Source organism: Trachypithecus francoisi, unplaced genomic scaffold (assembly GCF_009764315.1).
Source record: "Trachypithecus francoisi isolate TF-2019V2 unplaced genomic scaffold, Tfra_2.0 Lachesis_group4, whole genome shotgun sequence".
Lineage (NCBI taxonomy): Eukaryota > Metazoa > Chordata > Mammalia > Primates > Cercopithecidae > Trachypithecus > Trachypithecus francoisi.
This window is the reverse complement of record NW_022681469.1, coordinates 118,846,598-118,863,292: the sequence shown is the minus strand read 5'-3', so window position 1 is coordinate 118,863,292 and position 16,695 is coordinate 118,846,598. Positions and strand designations below refer to the sequence as shown.

The following is a 16,695-nucleotide window of genomic DNA, read 5'->3' as shown; positions in this document are numbered from 1 at the left end:
CTGGACTTCAGTGTCAGTGAGAGAAAGGGATCAGAGCTCCTGGGTAGATGCCAGCCTGGGGGATGTCCACCTTCCAGTAAGCCACACATTGCCACCAGTAATGGTCCCTCGAGGCTCCCCTTGGGTGTCTCTGTGCAGCTGAAGTAATGATCACAATTTTTAAAAAAATACATGTTTTTTCCTTAAGTATTTAATTAAATTAATTACTTTATTTTTTTATTTTTATTTTTATTTTTTTGAGACTGAGTCTCGCTCGTCACCCGGGCTGGAGCACAGTGGCGGCATCTCGGCTCACTGCAAACTCCGCCTCCCAGATTCATGCCTTCTCCTGCCTCAGCCTCCAGAGTAGCTAGGACTACAGGTGCCCGCCACCTCGTCCGGCTAATTTTTTGTATTTTTAGTAGAGACGGGGTTTCACCATGTTAGCCAGGATGGTTGCGATCTCCTGACCTCATGATCCACCCACCTAGGCCTCCCAAAGTGCTGGGATTACAGGCGTGAGCCACCGCACCCGGCCTATTTTATTTTTTGAAATAGGGTCTCACTCTGTCGCCCAGGCTGGAGTGCAATAGGGTGCGATCTGCAACCTCCACCTCTCGGGCTCATGTGATTCTTCCACCTCAGCCTCCCGAGTAGCTGGGATTACAAGCCAAGCACGCACCACCACATCCGGCTAATTTTTGTATTTTTTGCAGAGACGGGGTTTTGCCATGTTGGCTAGGCTGGTCTCAAACTCCTGGCCTCAAGTGATCCACCCACCTTGGCCTCCCAAAGTGCTGGGATTGCAAGTGAGAGCCACTGCATCAGGCCACCATGTTAACAACCTCCTGCGGGCCAGGCCCTTCAGGGGCATTGCCTGGCGCTTACCACATCAGGCCCCTGAGAGGTGGGGGCTTCTAGCTGTATGGAGGACCCAGAGGAGCTAATACAGGGTCGGGGGGGGCGGAGGTGGAGGGCAGGAGTTAAGTGAGGGGGGATGGTGATCTCTGGCCTCACAAAAGGGTGCCCCTGAAAGCACAAACCCCAGGTCCTGAGGCGCTTTCAGGTTCAGGTGTGATAGGGGACCCTTTTGTTGTTGAGACAGATTCTCTGTCATCCAGGCTGGAGTGCAGTGGCGCGATCTCCGCTCACTGCAGCCTCAACCTCTTGGTATCAAGCGATCCTCCCACTTCAGCCTTCCGAGTAGCTGGGACTACAGGTGCATGCCACCATGCCTGCACCTGTTTTTTGCACCATAATTTTTGTATGTTTTGCAGAGACAGGGTTTTGCCATGTTGTTGAACTCCTGGGATCAAGGGATCCTCCCACCTCAGCCTCCCCAGTAGCTGGTATTACAGGCTCTCTCCACTATGCCTGGCTAATTTTTGCATTTTTTTGGTAGAGATAGGGGTCTTACCGTATTGCTCAGGCTGGTCTCGAACTTCTGACCTCAAGCCATCCTCCCACCTTGGCCTCCTAAAATGCTAGGATTACAGGCATGGGACCCTGGCGCCCAGCCTGACCGTTCTTAAGATCCCTTTGGAGCAAACTAGGGGAGGCTCTGTTAGGACTCCAAGGAGAGACGGGAAGGGAGATGGGGCCAACCTGCCGGAGCTCCAGGGCACCGGGTTCTCACCTGGCGCAAGGACTATGCTCATACAAGACCCGCCCCGTCCCGGGCCCCGCCCATCCGAGCGGCCTATGGGGCGAGGGCGGGGCTATGTTAATGAGGCTGGGCTGGCCACAAGCTCTTCCCCGCGCTGCACGGAGCCCGCACCAGGCGGTAGCGGCGGAGGCGACAGCCATGGCCGGGGCGCTGGCAGGTCTGGCCGCGGGCTTGCAGGTCCCGCGGGTCGCTCCCAGCCCAGACTCGGACTCGGACACGGACTCGGAGGACCCGAGTCTCCGGCGCAGCGCGGGCGGCTTGCTCCGCTCGCAGGTCATCCACAGCGGTCACTTCATGGTGTCGTCGCCGCACAGCGACTCGCTGCCCCGGCGGCGCGACCAGGAGGGGTCCGTGGGGCCCTCCGACTTCGGGCCTCGCAGTATCGACCCCACACTCACACGCCTCTTCGAGTGCTTGAGCCTGGCCTACAGGTGAGGGTGGCTCGGGCCCCGACGGCCTCGGCCTCCAGATGGGGACTGGGGGTCCGGGACAGGACTGCGCGCTGGGGCCCTCAACACCCCACCCGAACCCGGTCCTGCGGCTCCCGGAGGCTCCGATCACGCCCTGAACATCCCCTTTCTCCCAGCCCCGAGGTCCTCCTATCGCGGCCCAGCCCGCTGGCCCCCGACGGACCCGCGCTTTTCTGATTCCCATTCCTCCCCCATCCCCTCTTCCCCGAGGCGCAGACCGCCTACGCCCCTCCTCTACCTGGACCACTGGTCCCCTTTCTCTGGTCCCGGCCCCTCCGTCCCTCCAAAAATGCTAGGAGTCCCAGGTCCCTAGGCCACCTGCGCCCATCCCCACTCTCCACTCTGGAGCCACTCCACCCGACCCCCTGCAGGCCTCGGCCTTCTCCCCAGCAGCCCCGGCCCAGGGCCGCCCTACTCCTGGACCCTGAGATACTCCCAGCTCCCCTGATTGTCTCAGTTCATAACCAAAGTGAACTGAAACTGGCCCACTCTCTCGTCCAACTCCCCGCAATTGCTGAGACACCTTTTCTTGATCTGCAACGTCAAGGGTGGCGGGAGGAGGATGTCCCAGAAATGTCCAAGAGGCGCAGCTCGCTGAGGTTACGCCGGTGCCCGGGAGGCCTGGGTTCGCCTACCCGCGTCGCCGCACTAGGCTGAGCGCCCGTCGCTGCCTGGGACCCCCGCTTAGCGCCTCAGAGAGCGCACAGGCCGCTCCCCGCTTCCGCTCCATGCCCCGCGTCCCAGAGGAGGGCGCGAACCCGAGGCCTGGCCCAGTGCCCTGGAGCAAAGTTCCCCGGAGCGGAGGGGCCAGTATAAATTATCAACCGAAAACCCGTAGGGGAGAAAGGGGGATCGGCCGGCCTTGATCTTTGTGCAAATATTCCTCTTCCTCCGCGGCGCCTCCTCCCCTTCTGAGAACCGCTGGCTACCGATCGGCACCTGCCGCCCTGCGGGGGAGCGGGAGCTGGGGTGGGGACTGTCGGGGGAGTATTGCCTGCCCCCAACGCGGCCGCCTAGCTGCGACCCCATTGGCTGGAGGCGGAGTAACCTTGGCCCACAAGCTCTGGCCCCGGGCCCAGGTCATGTTGCAACCCGATCGGCCAGGGCGCCGGACCCGTGTGGAAAGTTCAAATTCCCGTCCCTTCTCCCTCCCTCCCCAAATGTCACGCGACTGCCTGGGACAGGGCATCTGAGGTCCTGGTACACCGAATGCCGGCACTCCTCCTTCTACGGGTCTCCCATTCCCCACTCACCCCCAACTTTGACTTCTCATTACATACTACACATCAGTCTACTTGGGGGGGGCCTCACTTCCAACCCCCACTCCTGACCATGTGTGACCAAAGAGGAGAGGTTCTGGGGAACTGGCAAGGTAAGGGACAGAGCGCAGCCCCAAAACTGCCCCCCTAAGAGGCTGACTCAAGGCTGATTTAACCCCAGTCAGGGATAGCTGGGGTAGAGAGGTCTGTGTTTTCTTCCCAAATACCCAAATATTAATATATTAATAGTAAATCTCTCTGGCTGGGCACAGTGGCTCCTGCCTGTAAGCCCAGCACTTTAGGAGGCCAAGGTTCTCATCCAAGGATTTCTTGAGCCCAGGAGTTGGAGACCAGCCTGGGCAATATACTGAGAACCCGTCTCCACCAGAAAAAAAAAATTTTTTTTTCTTTTTTTGAGAGGAGTCTTGCTCTTGTTGCCCAGGCTGGAGTGCAGTGGTGCGATCTCAGCTCACTGCAACCTCTGCCTTCTGGGTTCAAGAGAATCTCCTGCCTCAGCCTCCTGAGTAGCTGGGATTACAGGCGGCACCATGTCCAACTAATTTTTTGTATTTTTAGGAGAGATTTCACCATGTTGGCCAGGCTGGTCTCAAACTCCTGACCTCAGGTGATCTGCCTGCCTTGCCCTCCCAAAGTGCTGAGATTACAGGTGTGAGCCACCACACCTGGCCAAAAAAATTTTTTTTGATCAGCCAGGTGTGATGGCGCATTCCTATTCCCAGCTACTGGGGAGGCTGAGGTGAGAAGCTCACTTCAGCCCAGGAGGTTGAGGCTCCAGTGAGACATGATCGTGCCACTGCACTCCACTCATAGAGATAGAGTGAGACCTTATCGGAAGGGAGGAGGGAGGGAAGGAAGAAGGAAGGAAGGAAGGAAGAAGGAAGGAAGGAAGGAAGGGAGGGGGAGGCAGAGAGGAAGATGGAGGGAGGGAGATGGAGGGAGATGGAGGGAGATGGAGGGAGGGAGGAAGGGAGGGAGGGAGATGGAGGGAGGGAGGGAGATAGAGGAGGGAAGGAGATGGAGGAGGGAGGGAGATGGAGGGAGAGAGATGGAAGGAAGGAGATGGAGGAAGGGAGGGAGGAAGGAAGGGAGGGAGGGAGGGAGGGAGATAGAAGAGAGAGGGAGATAGAAGAGGGAGGAAGATGGAGGGAAGGAGATAGAGGGAGATGGAGGAAAGGAGGGAGACGGAGGGAGATGGAGGGAGATGGAGGGAGGGAGGGAAATGGAGGGAGATGGAGGGAGATGGAGGGAGATGGAGGGAGGGAGGGAAATGGAGGGAGATGGAGGGAGGGAGGGAAGAAGGAAGGGAGGGAGGGAGAGAGATAGAAGAGGGAGGAAGATGGAGGGAAGGAGATGGGGGGATGGATGGAAGGAGAGGAGAGGAGGGAGGGAGATGGAGGGGAGGGAGATGGAGGGAGGGAGATGGAGGGGGAGAGGAGGGAGAGGAGGGAGGAGATGGAGGGAGGGAGATGGAGGGGATGGAGGGAGGGAGGGAGATGGAGGGAGATGGAGGAGGGAGATGGAGGGAGATGGAGGGAGGGAGATGGAGGGAGGGAGATGGAGGGAGGGAGATGGAGGGAGATGGAGGGAGGGAGATGGAGGGAGATGGAGGGAGGGAGATGGAGGGAGGGAGAGGAGATGGAGGGATGAGGGAGGGAGGGAGACATGGAGGGAGGATGGAGGGAGGGAGGGAGATGGAGGGGGAGGGAGAGGAGGGAGATGGGGGAGGGGAGTGGAGGAGGGAGATGGAGGGAGTGGAGGGAGGGAGGAGATGGAGGGAGATGGAGGGAGGGAGGGAGAGGAGGGAGGGAGGGAGATGGAGGGAGATGGAGGAGGGAGATGGAGGGAGGGAGATGGAGGGAGAGGAGGGAGGGAGGGAGATGGAGGGAGAGAGGGAGGGAGGGAGATGGAGGGAGATGGAGGGAGATGGAGGAGATGGGGGAGGAGATGGAGGGGGAGAGGAGGGAGGGAGAGAGGAGGAGGGAGGGAGATGGAGGGGATGGAGGGAGATGGAGGGAGATGGAGGGAGGGAGAGGGAGGAGATGGAGGGAGGAGATGGAGGAGATGGAGGGAGGGAGATGGAGGGAGGAGGGAGGGAGATGGAGGAGATGGAGGAGGAGAGGAGGGAGGGAGATGGAGGGAGTGGAGGGAGGAGGGAGATGGAGGGAGATGGAGGGAGGGAGGGAGATGGAGGGAGGGAGGGAGATGGAGGGAGATGGAGGGAGGGAGATGGAGGGAGGGAGATGGAGGAGATGGAGGAGGGAGGGAGATGGAGGGAGATGGAGGGAGGGAGGGGAGGAGGGAGGGAGGGAGATGGAGGGAGGGAGGGAGATGGAGGGAGATGGAGGGACATGGAGGGAGATGGGGGGTTGGCTCAGTACCAGAAGAGCTTCTAGATTTCCCCATTTGGTAGAGGAAAAGCCCTGAGGCTTGAACTGGGACAGTGTTTTCATCTTCAAAGACCCCCAGTTCCAGGGGTTCCCTGGAGGGGAGCAGATTACAGGGACTGAGTGTCCCAGGGGAGTGACTGTATGGGAAGAGACAGTAAGGCAGAGAGTTCAGAAGGTGGTGGGAAGAATGACCAGCTTGACCCAGGGACCCGCCTGAACCAGGGACCAGCCTGACCCAGAGACCAGCCTGCAGAGGCCTGGCAGGGTTTCACCCTCCACAGGGTAGCGTGGGCAGAGGGAGGATCGAGGAGGCCATGTTCCGTGGCTCCATGGGTGGAAGCCCCAGGGAGGCAGTTTCTGGAAGCTTCAAGGAAGCACTTGTTCATGGTCAGAGCTGGCTAGCTTAGGAAGAGGGGCCTCTAGGGTGCAGGGGAGCAAACAGGACCTGGTTAGGGGGCAGTCTAAAAGGAATTCCTGAAAGGTGGGCGGTGGACAGCTGAACTTGGAGTTTTCTCCACTCTCTCTCTGAGTCTGAGTTGTCTTCTCCTTCTTCTTGTTTATTTATTTATTTATTTATTTTGGGAGACGGAGTCTCACTCTGTTGCCCAGGCTGGAGTGCAGTGGCATGATCTCAGCTCACTGCAACCTCCGTCTCCTGAGTTCAAGCAATTCTCATGCCTCAGCCTCCAGAGTAGATTACAGGAATGTGCCACCATCCCCAGCTAATTTTTTTATTTTCAGTAAAGACAAGGTTTCATCATGTTGGCCAGGCTGGTCTCGAACTCCTGACCTCAAGTGATCTGCCCACCTCGGCCTCCCAAAGTGCTGGGATTACAGGTATGAGCCATTGCGTCCTACCTTTTTCTTTCTTTTTTTTTTTTTTTTAAGATGGAGTCTTGCTCTGTTGCCCAGGTTGGAGTGCAGTGGTACTATCTGAGCTCACTGCAACCTCCACCCCACGGGTTCAAGCAATTCTCTGCCTCAGCCTCCCGAGCAGCTGGGATTACAGGCGCCCGCCACCACGCCTGGCTAGTTTTGTTTGTTTGTTTGTTTTTTGGTAGAGATGCGGTTTCACCATGTTGGCCAGGCTGGTCTTGAACTCCTGACCTTGTGATCCACCCGTCTCGGCCTCCCAAAGTGCTGGGATTACAGGCGTGAGCCACCGGGCCCAGCCCTTTTCTTCTTTTAATAGTCTTTTTTGTTGTTGTTGCTGTTTGTTTGTTGTTTAGACAGAGTCTCGCTGTGACGCCCAGGCTGGAGTGCAGTGGTGTGATCTCGGCTCACTGCAACCTCTGCCCCCCGGGTTCAAGTGGTTCTCCTGCCTCAGCCTTCCGAGTAGTTGGGATTACAAGCATGTGCCACCATGCCCGGCTAATTTTTGTATTTTTAGTAGACACAGCGTTTCTCCATGTTAGCCAAGCTGGTCTTGAACTCCTCACCTCAGGTGATTCGCCCTCCTCGGCCTCCCAAAGTGCCACCGCGCCCGCCCCTTTTAATAGTTTTAAATAGAGACAAGGTCTCACTCTGTTGCCCACTGGTCTTGAACTCCTGGGTTCAAGCAATCCTCTCCCCTCAGCCTCCCAAAGTGCTGAGATTACAGACCTGAGCCACTGCTCCCCGTCAGACTTTTCTATTGGTCATAAGAAGTTGTTTGTTTTTTATGAGTCGGGTTCTCACTCTGTTGCCCAGGTTGGAGTGCAGTGGCATGATTACAGCTCACTTCAACCTTGAACTCCTGGGCTCAAGTGATCTTTCCACTGCGGCCTCCTGAGTAGCTGGGACTAGAGGTGTGCACCACTATGCCCAGCTAACTTTTATTTTATTGTATTTTATTTTGAGATGGAGTCTCACTCTGTTGCCCAGGCTGGAGTTCAATGGCACTATCTTGGCTCACTGCAACCTCCACCTCCTGGGTTCAAGCAATTCTTCTTGCCTCAGCCTCCCGAGTAGCTGGGATTACAACTGCCTGCCGCCACCATGCCTGGCTGATTTTTTGTATTTTTAGTAGAGATGGAGTTTCACCACGTTGGCTAGGCTGATCTCGAACTCCTGACCTCAGGTGACCCACCCGCCTCGGCCTCCCAAAGTGCTGGGGGATTATAGGCGTGAGACACTGCACCTGGCCCCAGCTAACTTTTAAACTATAGAAACAGGGTCTCACTATGTTGCCCAGGCTGATCTCAAACTCCTGGCCTCCTACAGTCCTCCTGCCTCGGCCTTCCAAAGTGCTGGGATTACAGGTGTGAGCCATATCCAGCCAGTCATAAAAACTTCTTGAACCCTAGCTTTAGGCTCTTGCTCCAGGCCGAGTCTCTTCTCTCATAGCCCCAACTCCTTTTCTTCCTCCTGGGCTTGGATATTGTCACTGCACATCTCCTCTAACCCTGCCTGGGCCCTGAACGTCATAACCTTAGCAAGGAAGGGGGAGGGAAGGCAGGCAGGTGGAGGGTGCAACATGGGGCGATCAGAATGGGCTGGGAGGTTGCTGGGATACTGACAGGGACCACAGACTCAGAAGTCCCCGACCAGGTGCCACAGAAGAAGCTGGCCCAGGAGGTAGCAGAGTCTCCCCCCACTCCCCACCCCCATGTCTTCCTACCAAACAGATGGTGTTTATCTAATTCCTGGAGGGAGGGGGCCAGCCAGTGGCCCAGGGAGCTGGGCTGTGTATCTTATTTGGGTAATGAGGCCTGTTGTCCCTGTTGGGGAGGGGGCAGTCCCCCACCCCCACCCCAAAGCAAACACGGGAGCTTGGAGACCAGGGAGGAGAGAGGGCCCAATGACCAATGCACTCAAGGAGAAAGAGGCTGCAGAGTCAGACTGGCTCCCACCCATGTTTCACCCCCAGAATGCAGGAAGATCCCTGGAGGAAGCAGGCATGGTTTTCTGAAAGACTAAACCTTGGGGACCAGGCACGGTGGCTCACGCCTGTCATCCCAACACTTTGGGAGGCCAAGGTGGGCGGGGCACTTGAGGTCAAGAGTTCGAAACCAACCAGGCCAACATGGTGAAACCCCGTCTCTACTAAAAATAGAAAAATGAGCCGGGCATCGTGGCATATGTCTATAATCCCAGCTACTCAGGAGGCCGAGGCATTAGAATCGCTTGAACCTGGGACGTGGAGGTTGCAGTGAGCCAAGATCATGCCATGGCACTCCAGCCTGGGCGGCAGAATGAGGCTCCATCTCAAAAAAAAAGGCTAAGACTTGGGGCCTCAGCCTTCTCATCTGAGCAAGGGAGAAAAAGGTGTGCTAGAGGGGACTGGTACACAACCCTGGCTTGTGGATGGAGAGGAGAGAGGGAGGGAGAGACTGGCAGGGGGTCTAAGATCTTGAATGTCTTGGCCTCCTGGGTCAGCTTCCTAGAGGCAGCAGACTTCGCCTGAGCCTAGCAAGACCCTCACCAGTGTAAACTCTTCCATCCAGTGGATTTTTTTTTTCCTTGAAGACAGGATCTTGCTCTGTTGCCCAGGCTGGAGTGCAGTGGTATGATCATAGCTCACTGTAGCCTCAAACTCCTGGGCTGAAGAGATCCTCCAACCTCTGCCTCCCTAGTAGCTAAGACTACAGGCGCATGCCGCCACCCCCGGCTAGTTTTAAAGTTTTTTTGTAGAGATGGGGTCTTGCTATGCTGCCCAGGCTAGTCTCAAACTCTTGGGCTCAAGCAATCCTCCCGCCTTGGCCTCCCAAAGTGGTGGGATTACAGCCGTGAGCTACCGCACCCAGCCCACCCTGTGGATTTGATGGACAGCTAAGGTTAGAGTGAGGGTGCTCTGTCTCCATGGATACTGTCCCCAGGACTGTCCCCAGTCCTGGCTGTCTTCCTTTGGGATCTGCTGGTTCATTGTCTTCTGCAGAGCCCTGAGAAGAGCACACCTTCTGGCTGAGTCCAGGTTGCCATCCTGGGATTCTGGGCATGGCAGACACCAAAAGGACTGTACGATGGAGGCAGTGACTGCCACTCTCTATAAAGAGGCACCCCCGACCAGGCATGGTGGCTCACGTCTGTAATCCCAGCAATTTGGGAGGCCAAGGTGGGCAGATCACTTGAGGTCAGGAGTTTGAGACCAGCCTGGCCAACATGGTGAAACCCCGTCTTTACTAAAAATACCAAAAAAATTAGCCGAACATGGTGGCGCACACCTGTAATCCCAGCTACTCAGGAGGCTGAGGCACGAGGATTTTTTTAATCTGGGAGATGGAGGTTGCAGTGAGCTGAGATCCCACCACTGCACTCCAGCCTGGATGACAGACTGAGACTCCGTCCTAAAAACAAAACAAAACAAAACAAAACAAAACAAAACAGAGGGTCCCTCTCTACCAGGCAAACCACGGCCATCCCCTTTGCCTCTCCTGGGCCTAAGGAGGCCTGAGTGACCTCGGACCTGCCCCTTTCCTCCCTGACTTTCAAGAAGTTCTTTTTTTTTTTTTTTGAGACGGAGTTTCACTCTTGTTGCCCAGGCTGGAGTGCGGTGGTGCAATCTCGGCTCACTGCAACCTCCGCCTCTCAGGCTCAAGCAATTATCCTGCCTCAGCCTCCTGAGTAGCTGGGATTACAGGTGTGTGCCACCACACCCAGTTAATTTTGTATTTTTAGTAGAGACAGGGTTTCACTATGTTAGACTAGGCTGGTCTCGAACTCCTGACCTCAGGCGATCCACCCCCTTGCCCTCCCAAAGTTCTGGGATGACAGGCTTGAGCCACCATGCCCAGCCCAGGAAGGTCATTTCTTATTCTCTTAAGTAAGAAATGGGCTTGAGCACTGTCCCCAGGCAGCCTCCAAGATACACCTGTGAGGCCACTGGACATCGCTGTTCCCAGGGCCGAGCTGATCCACAGGTTTCAGTGTGGCTTTTGTTCTGTAGTAGATTGACAAACAGGTCTCCCCAGGGAACACAGGGGCCACTGGTGGGAGTCTGGAAGGGGATTTTGAAGGTCTGACTCTCCAGGTAGGAATTTCAGGCAGGTTGGGTTGGGGGGCCAGATTTGGAGGGTCCCCTCGAATGCCAACCATAGATGGATGCCAAGTGCATGGGGAATATGGGGACCAGCCTCTGTAGCAGCACCGGATCTCCCTAACCTCACTCCTCTCCCCTTTGACAGTGGCAAGCTGGTGTCTCCCAAGTGGAAGAATTTCAAAGGCCTCAAGCTGCTCTGCAGAGACAAGATCCGCCTGAACAACGCCATCTGGAGGGCCTGGTATATCCAGTGTGAGTGGGCACCACCAGCCTCCCCAGCCGGGAGGGACCGCCCCTCCAACCCTCCTGCCAGAGGGTTCTACATGGTGGCTGCCCAGGAAAACCCCCAGGGCCCTCAAGGCCAGCACTAGCAGAGTTCTGCCAACATTTTTTTTTTTTTTTTTGAGACATAGTCTTGCTCTGTTGCCCAAGTTAGAGTGCAGTGGTGCCATCTCGGCTCACTGCAACTTCCGCCTCCTGGGTTCAAGCCATTCTCCTGCCTCAGTCTCCCAAGTAGCTTGGACTGCAGGCACCCACCATCATGCCCAGCTAATTTTTGTATTTTTCGTAGAGACAGGGTTTCACCATGTTGGCCAGGCTGCTCTCGAACTCCTGACCTCAAGTGATCTGCCCACCTTGGTCTCCCAAAGTGCTGGGATTACAGGCATGAGCCACCATGCCCAACCCTGACAGCCTTTTAGGGGGAGACCAGGCCCCCAGCACCAGGACTCCTGAACAGCTCCTGACCTCCAGGGGGTCTCGGGAAATGTGTCCCAAAGGGCGCTTTCCACTGTGAAGCTGGGCACAGCAGAGGTCACCCCTCAGTAGCACTAGGGTAGGCTGAGATTTGGGGTACAGTTTAAAGCCCATTTTGCATCCCATTAGCATAGTCAGGTGCCTTGAATGCCAGGGTGAAAAGGGCCATTAGACACTAGCGGGGCCAACTGCATCACTTTGTAAATGGAGAAACTGAGGATCCCACATGGGTCTCCATCAGCCTTTCATTGAAGTTCTTCCTGAATATCCAGTAGTTGCCCACCATGGAGAATTGGGCAGAGGGGATCCAGAGAGGCCATGCCATCTAGTGGAAGGAACTCTGGACTTGGAGTTGCCCAGAGCTAGTTCCTCCACCCCATCTCTGCCCCTGGCTGGCTGTGTGACTTCAGGCTAGTTGCCTACCCTCTCTGAACCTGCTTCCTTATCTATAAAAACGAAGCCACGGTGGCTCACGCCTATAATCCCAGCACTTGGGGAGGCCAAGGTGGGTAGATCACGAGGTCAGGAGATTGAGACCATCCTGGCTAACACGGTGAAACCCCGTGTCTACTAAAAATACAAAAAAATTAGCCGAGTGTGGTGGCGGGCACCTGTAGTCCCAGCTACTCGGGAGGCTGAGGCAGGAGAATGGCGTGAACCTGGGAGGTGAAGATTGCAGTGAGCGGAGATCACGCCACTGCACTCCAGCCTGGGCGACAGAGCGAGACTCCGTCTAAAAAAAAAAAAAAAACGAGGCCAATAGTCCTACCTTTCCTTTCGTGGTTGGTATGGAGACAACAGGTATTCAAGGGTGTTGCCGCTAAGCTGGTGTCCAATACATGATGTACCCTTGAGGAGGTCACATTCATTTGGGAACATCCCACTCCCCATGGCAGGGCAGCAGAGGCAGAGAGGACTTGGATCCATCAGCCCTGTGTTGGGACCGTATCCAGCTCAGGTTCTGCTGCAGGATCAAAGGCTGCACTGAGCTGGGAATGCAAAGCCCCGGAGAGACCACACGCAGTATTCTCTGTCCTCGCCCCACTGGATTTCATCCAAGCAGGGAGAGGACGTGTTTTCTGGTTTCCATTTACCTACATGCCAGGCACTTTTGTAAATCACCTTATTTAAGGCTTCCTAGCAACCTGGGAGATAGGTTTTATTCCCACCATTTTATGGATGAGCAACTGAGGCTCAGAAGGCAAGTGACGTATTCAGGTTCACAGAGCGTAAAAGAAGCAGAGCTGCGGCTGGCTGGAAGTCCATAGTTCCCCGACTCCAAATTGTGTGGGGGGGAGTGTTTTGTTTTGTTTTTTAATATGAAGTTTCGTTCATGTCGCCCATGCTGGAGTGCAGTGGCGTGATCTTGGCTCACTGCAACCTCCATCTCCCGGGTTTAAAAGATTCTCCTGCCTCAGCCTCCTGCACCGCTCCTGGGGCAAGAAGGACTTTCCAATTTGTATTGTTTCATGTTGTTTGTTTACTTCCCTTATCTGTCCCGCTAAGCTGTGGGCACCAAGTAGCTGGGATTACAGGCGCCTGCCAAATTTTGTATTTTTAGTGGAGACAGGGTTTCATCATGTTGGCCAGGCTGGTCTCGAACTCCTGACCTCAGGTGATCTGCCCGCCTCAGCCTCCCAAAGTGCTGGGATTATAGGCGTGAGCCACCACACCCAGCCTACAGAAGAAATTTCTGATGACAGTTGAGGCATGATGTCACCTGGGGTCCTCACCCAGACACACCAGTCTCCAGCTATTGTACAAGTTGCTGGAAGGACCTTAGGTTCGGAATCAGACAGAGTGAGGTTTCAGTCAAGCCCTAGCACCCCCTAACTGTGTGGGCTTGGGAAAGTCTCCAGCCTCCCAGAGAGTAAGCTTGCGAAGCTTGGGAAGATGGGAATGACAGGTCCTATTTGTTTTTTCTTGGTTTTCTTTTTTGGAAACAGTCTTGCTCTGTCACCCATGCTGGAGTGCAATGGCACGATCTCAGCTCACTGCAACCTTCACCTCCCAGTGCAAGCAACTATTGTGCCTCAGCCTCCCAAGTAGCTGGGACTACAGGCGCCTGCCACCATGCCTGGCTAATTTTTGTATTTTTAGTAGAAACGGGGTTTCGCCATGTTGCCCAGACTGGTCTTGAATTCCTGGCCGCAAGTGATCCGCCCACCTTGGCCTCCCAAAGTGCTGGGATTACAGGCACAAGCCACTGCACCTGGCTAATAGGTCCTATTTCTGAGGTTCACTGAGTTTTCAGTGAGATCATCCGTATCTCACTGTCATAGTCATAGCAGCACGTGACACACATACAACAAATGTCAAGACCCCTCCTCCTCCCTAAACGCCAAAGGTTTGAAGGTGGGCTTCATGGGAGCGGAGAGGAGGGGGGCTGCTTGGCTTGATGCCCCTAATGTCTCGCCTTAGGGCTCAAGCAAGAAGGGCCCTGCCACCCCCTGCAGGCTCCTAGCCTCTAAGATCCTTCCTTTCGTGATCCAACAGTCATTCTCCCACACTCTGAAATCGTCTTGGTTTCCTGGGAGCTCCCCAGCACTTTGCACCGCTCTTGGGGCAAGAAGGACTTTCCACTTTACATTGTCTGGTGTTGTTTGTTTACTTTCCTTATCTCTCCCACTAAGCTATGGGCATCCTGCCTGATTCATCCATGTGTCCTGTCCCAGTATCTGTCCCAGCATAGATGCAAAAGGTTAGGCGGCTGAATGAAGGGATGAACTTATCAGTGTTAAACAAAGCCTGCCCCAGTCCCCAGGAAGGCACAGCCTTTCCATGAGAAACAGTCCAGAGCATGGGATTGCTGGGCTGGGGAGGGGAGAACCACTCGGCCCTGACTCTCTGGGAGCCCTGGACAAACTTTTTTTTTCTTTTTTTCTTTTTTTTTGAGACGGAGTCTCACTCTGTTGCCCAGGCTGGAGTGCAGTGGCGCGATCTCGGCTCACTGCAACCTCCGCCTCCCGGGTTCAAGCGATTCTCCTGCCTCAGCCTCCTGAGTAGCTAGGACTACAGGTGCATGCCACCACGCCTGGCTAATTTTTTGTATTTTCAGTAGAGACAGGGTTTCTCCATGTTGGTCAGGCTGGTCTCGAGCTCCCAACCTCAGGTGACCTGCCCACCTTGGCCTCCCAAACTGCTGGGATTACGGGCGTGAGCCACCACGCCTGGCCTAACAAACTTTTAAATTTTTATTTATTTATTTACTTATTTATTTATTCATTTATTCATTTATTTATTTTGAGACGGAGTCTCGCTCTGTCGCCCAGGCTGGAGCGCAGTGGCCGGATCTCAGCTCACTGCAAGCTCCGCCTCCCGGGTTTACGCCATTCTTCTGCCTCAGCCTCCTGAGTAGCTGGGACTACAGGCGCCCGCCACCTCGCCCGGCTAGTTTTTTGTATTTTTTATTTTTTCATTTTTTTATTATTATTATTTTTTTTTTTGAGACGGAGTCTTGCTCTGTCGCCCAGGCTGGAGTGCAGTGGCCGGATCTCAGCTCACTGCAAGCTCCGCCTCCTGGGTTTACGCCATTCTCCTGCCTCAGCCTCCCGAGTAGCTGGGACTACAGGCGCCCGCCACGTCGCCCGGCTAGTTTTTATTTTTTAGTAGAGACGGGGTTTCACCGTGTTAGCCAGGATGGTCTCGATCTCCTGACCTCGTGATCCGCCCGTCTCGGCCTCCCAAAGTGCTGGGATTACAGGCTTGAGCCACCGCGCCCGGCCTGTATTTTTTAGTAGAGACGGGGTTTCACCGTATTAGCCAGGACGGTCTCGATCTCCTGACCTCGTGATCCGCCCGTCTTGGCCTCCCAAAGTGCTGGGATTACAGGCTTGAGCCACCGCGCCCGACCTTAATTTTATTTTTTGAGACGGGGTCTCGCTTTTTCACCCAAGCTGGAGTGCAGTGAAGCCAACATGGCTCACTGTGGCCTCCAATTCCTGGGCTCAAGCAATTCCCCCACCTCAGCCTCCCTAGTAGCTGGGACTACAGGCATGCGCCCCCACACCCAGATATTTTTTATTTTTAATTTTTTGTAGGGGCAGGGTCTCACTAGGTTGCTCAGGCTGGTCTCAAACTCCTGGCCTCAAGCAATCCTCTCAGTTCAGCTGCCCAAAATGTTGGGGTTACAGGCATGAGCCACTACACTGTACCAGGACAAATTTCATCTTTGCTGGTGTTTATTTCCTCATCTGGAAAGCCAGGGGCAGACACACTTTGAGACCCTCCTTCCTTATCTAGCCCCCTGGGAGTCTATGCACCCAAGGACCCATCCCTTTGTTTTCTGTCCAAGCTGGGCTCAGAAACCAGGACAAAACCCCTCCTTCGATTGTATGAGTGTCCATTTCGGAGAATGCTTTTTTTTTTTGAGACAATCTCCCTCTGTCACCCAGGCTGGGGTGCAGTGGTGCGATCTCGGCTCACTGCAACCTCTGCCTCCCGGGTTCAAGCAATTCTCATGCCTCAGCCTCCCAAGTAGCTGGGATTACAGGCATGCGCCACCATGCCTGGCTAATTTCTGTATTTTTAGTAGAGATGGGGGTCTTACTATGTTGCCCAGGCTGGTCTTGAACTCCTGGATTCAAGTGATACACCCACCTCAGCCTCCCAAAGTGCTGGGATTACAGGTGTGAGCCACCGCGCCCAGCAGATTCTGGAGAGCGTTCTTTAGGACAGAACTTTGTAAATGATGCTAAAAAGCCCTAGTCAATTTCATGTTCCAGTGGTCCCCCTTCCTCTGTGTCCTCGTTTGTCCCAGAGGAAGTTGGCTGGGGCGGGAAGGGCCAGCAGCTGTTCTCTTTGTCAGAGCAGCCAGGGAAAGTCTCAGGTTGCCTCTAAGTAGACCACTGCATGTCAAGCTCTGTGCCAAAGGCAGGAGCTGCTTTTACTCCCTGTCGCAAGGTGAGCATGTAAAGACCTGACAAGCCAGGGTGAAGGGGAGGTGGGCAGCGCTGTGGGCTTTGGGAGGCAGGAAGGCTTCCTGGAGGAGGCGCTATCCTGAATTGTGGACAGAAGAGGGAAGGTAAGAGGGGTTTCCTGTAGAATAAGACCAGAAGGACTGGATGTGGTGGCTCACGACTGTAATCCCAGCACTTTAGGAGGCCGAGGTGGGCAGATCACTTGAGGTCAGCAATTGGAGACCAGCCTGGCCAACATGGAGAAACCCCATCTCTACTAAAAATACAAAAATTAGTGGGGC

The 16,695-nt window shown here is 55.1% G+C and overlaps 1 protein-coding gene across 4 annotated transcripts in view; it reads left to right on the top strand.

The window, feature by feature from the left end:
- Positions 1 to 1,486: 1,486 nt before the first annotated feature.
- MLXIPL (MLX interacting protein like) overlaps positions 1,487 to 16,695 on the top strand; it is a 34,105-nt gene continuing 18,896 nt past the window's right edge. For 3 of the 4 annotated variants that reach the window (XM_033193073.1, XM_033193076.1, XM_033193075.1), the window contains exons 1-2: positions 1,487 to 2,076; positions 10,885 to 10,991. In XM_033193073.1, coding sequence (XP_033048964.1) covers positions 1,574 to 2,076; positions 10,885 to 10,991 — 610 coding nt within the window. In that variant the 5' untranslated portion in view covers positions 1,487 to 1,573. The remainder of the gene's footprint in view (positions 2,077 to 10,884; positions 10,992 to 16,695) is intronic. The other variant, XM_033193077.1, reaches the window with a different exon arrangement.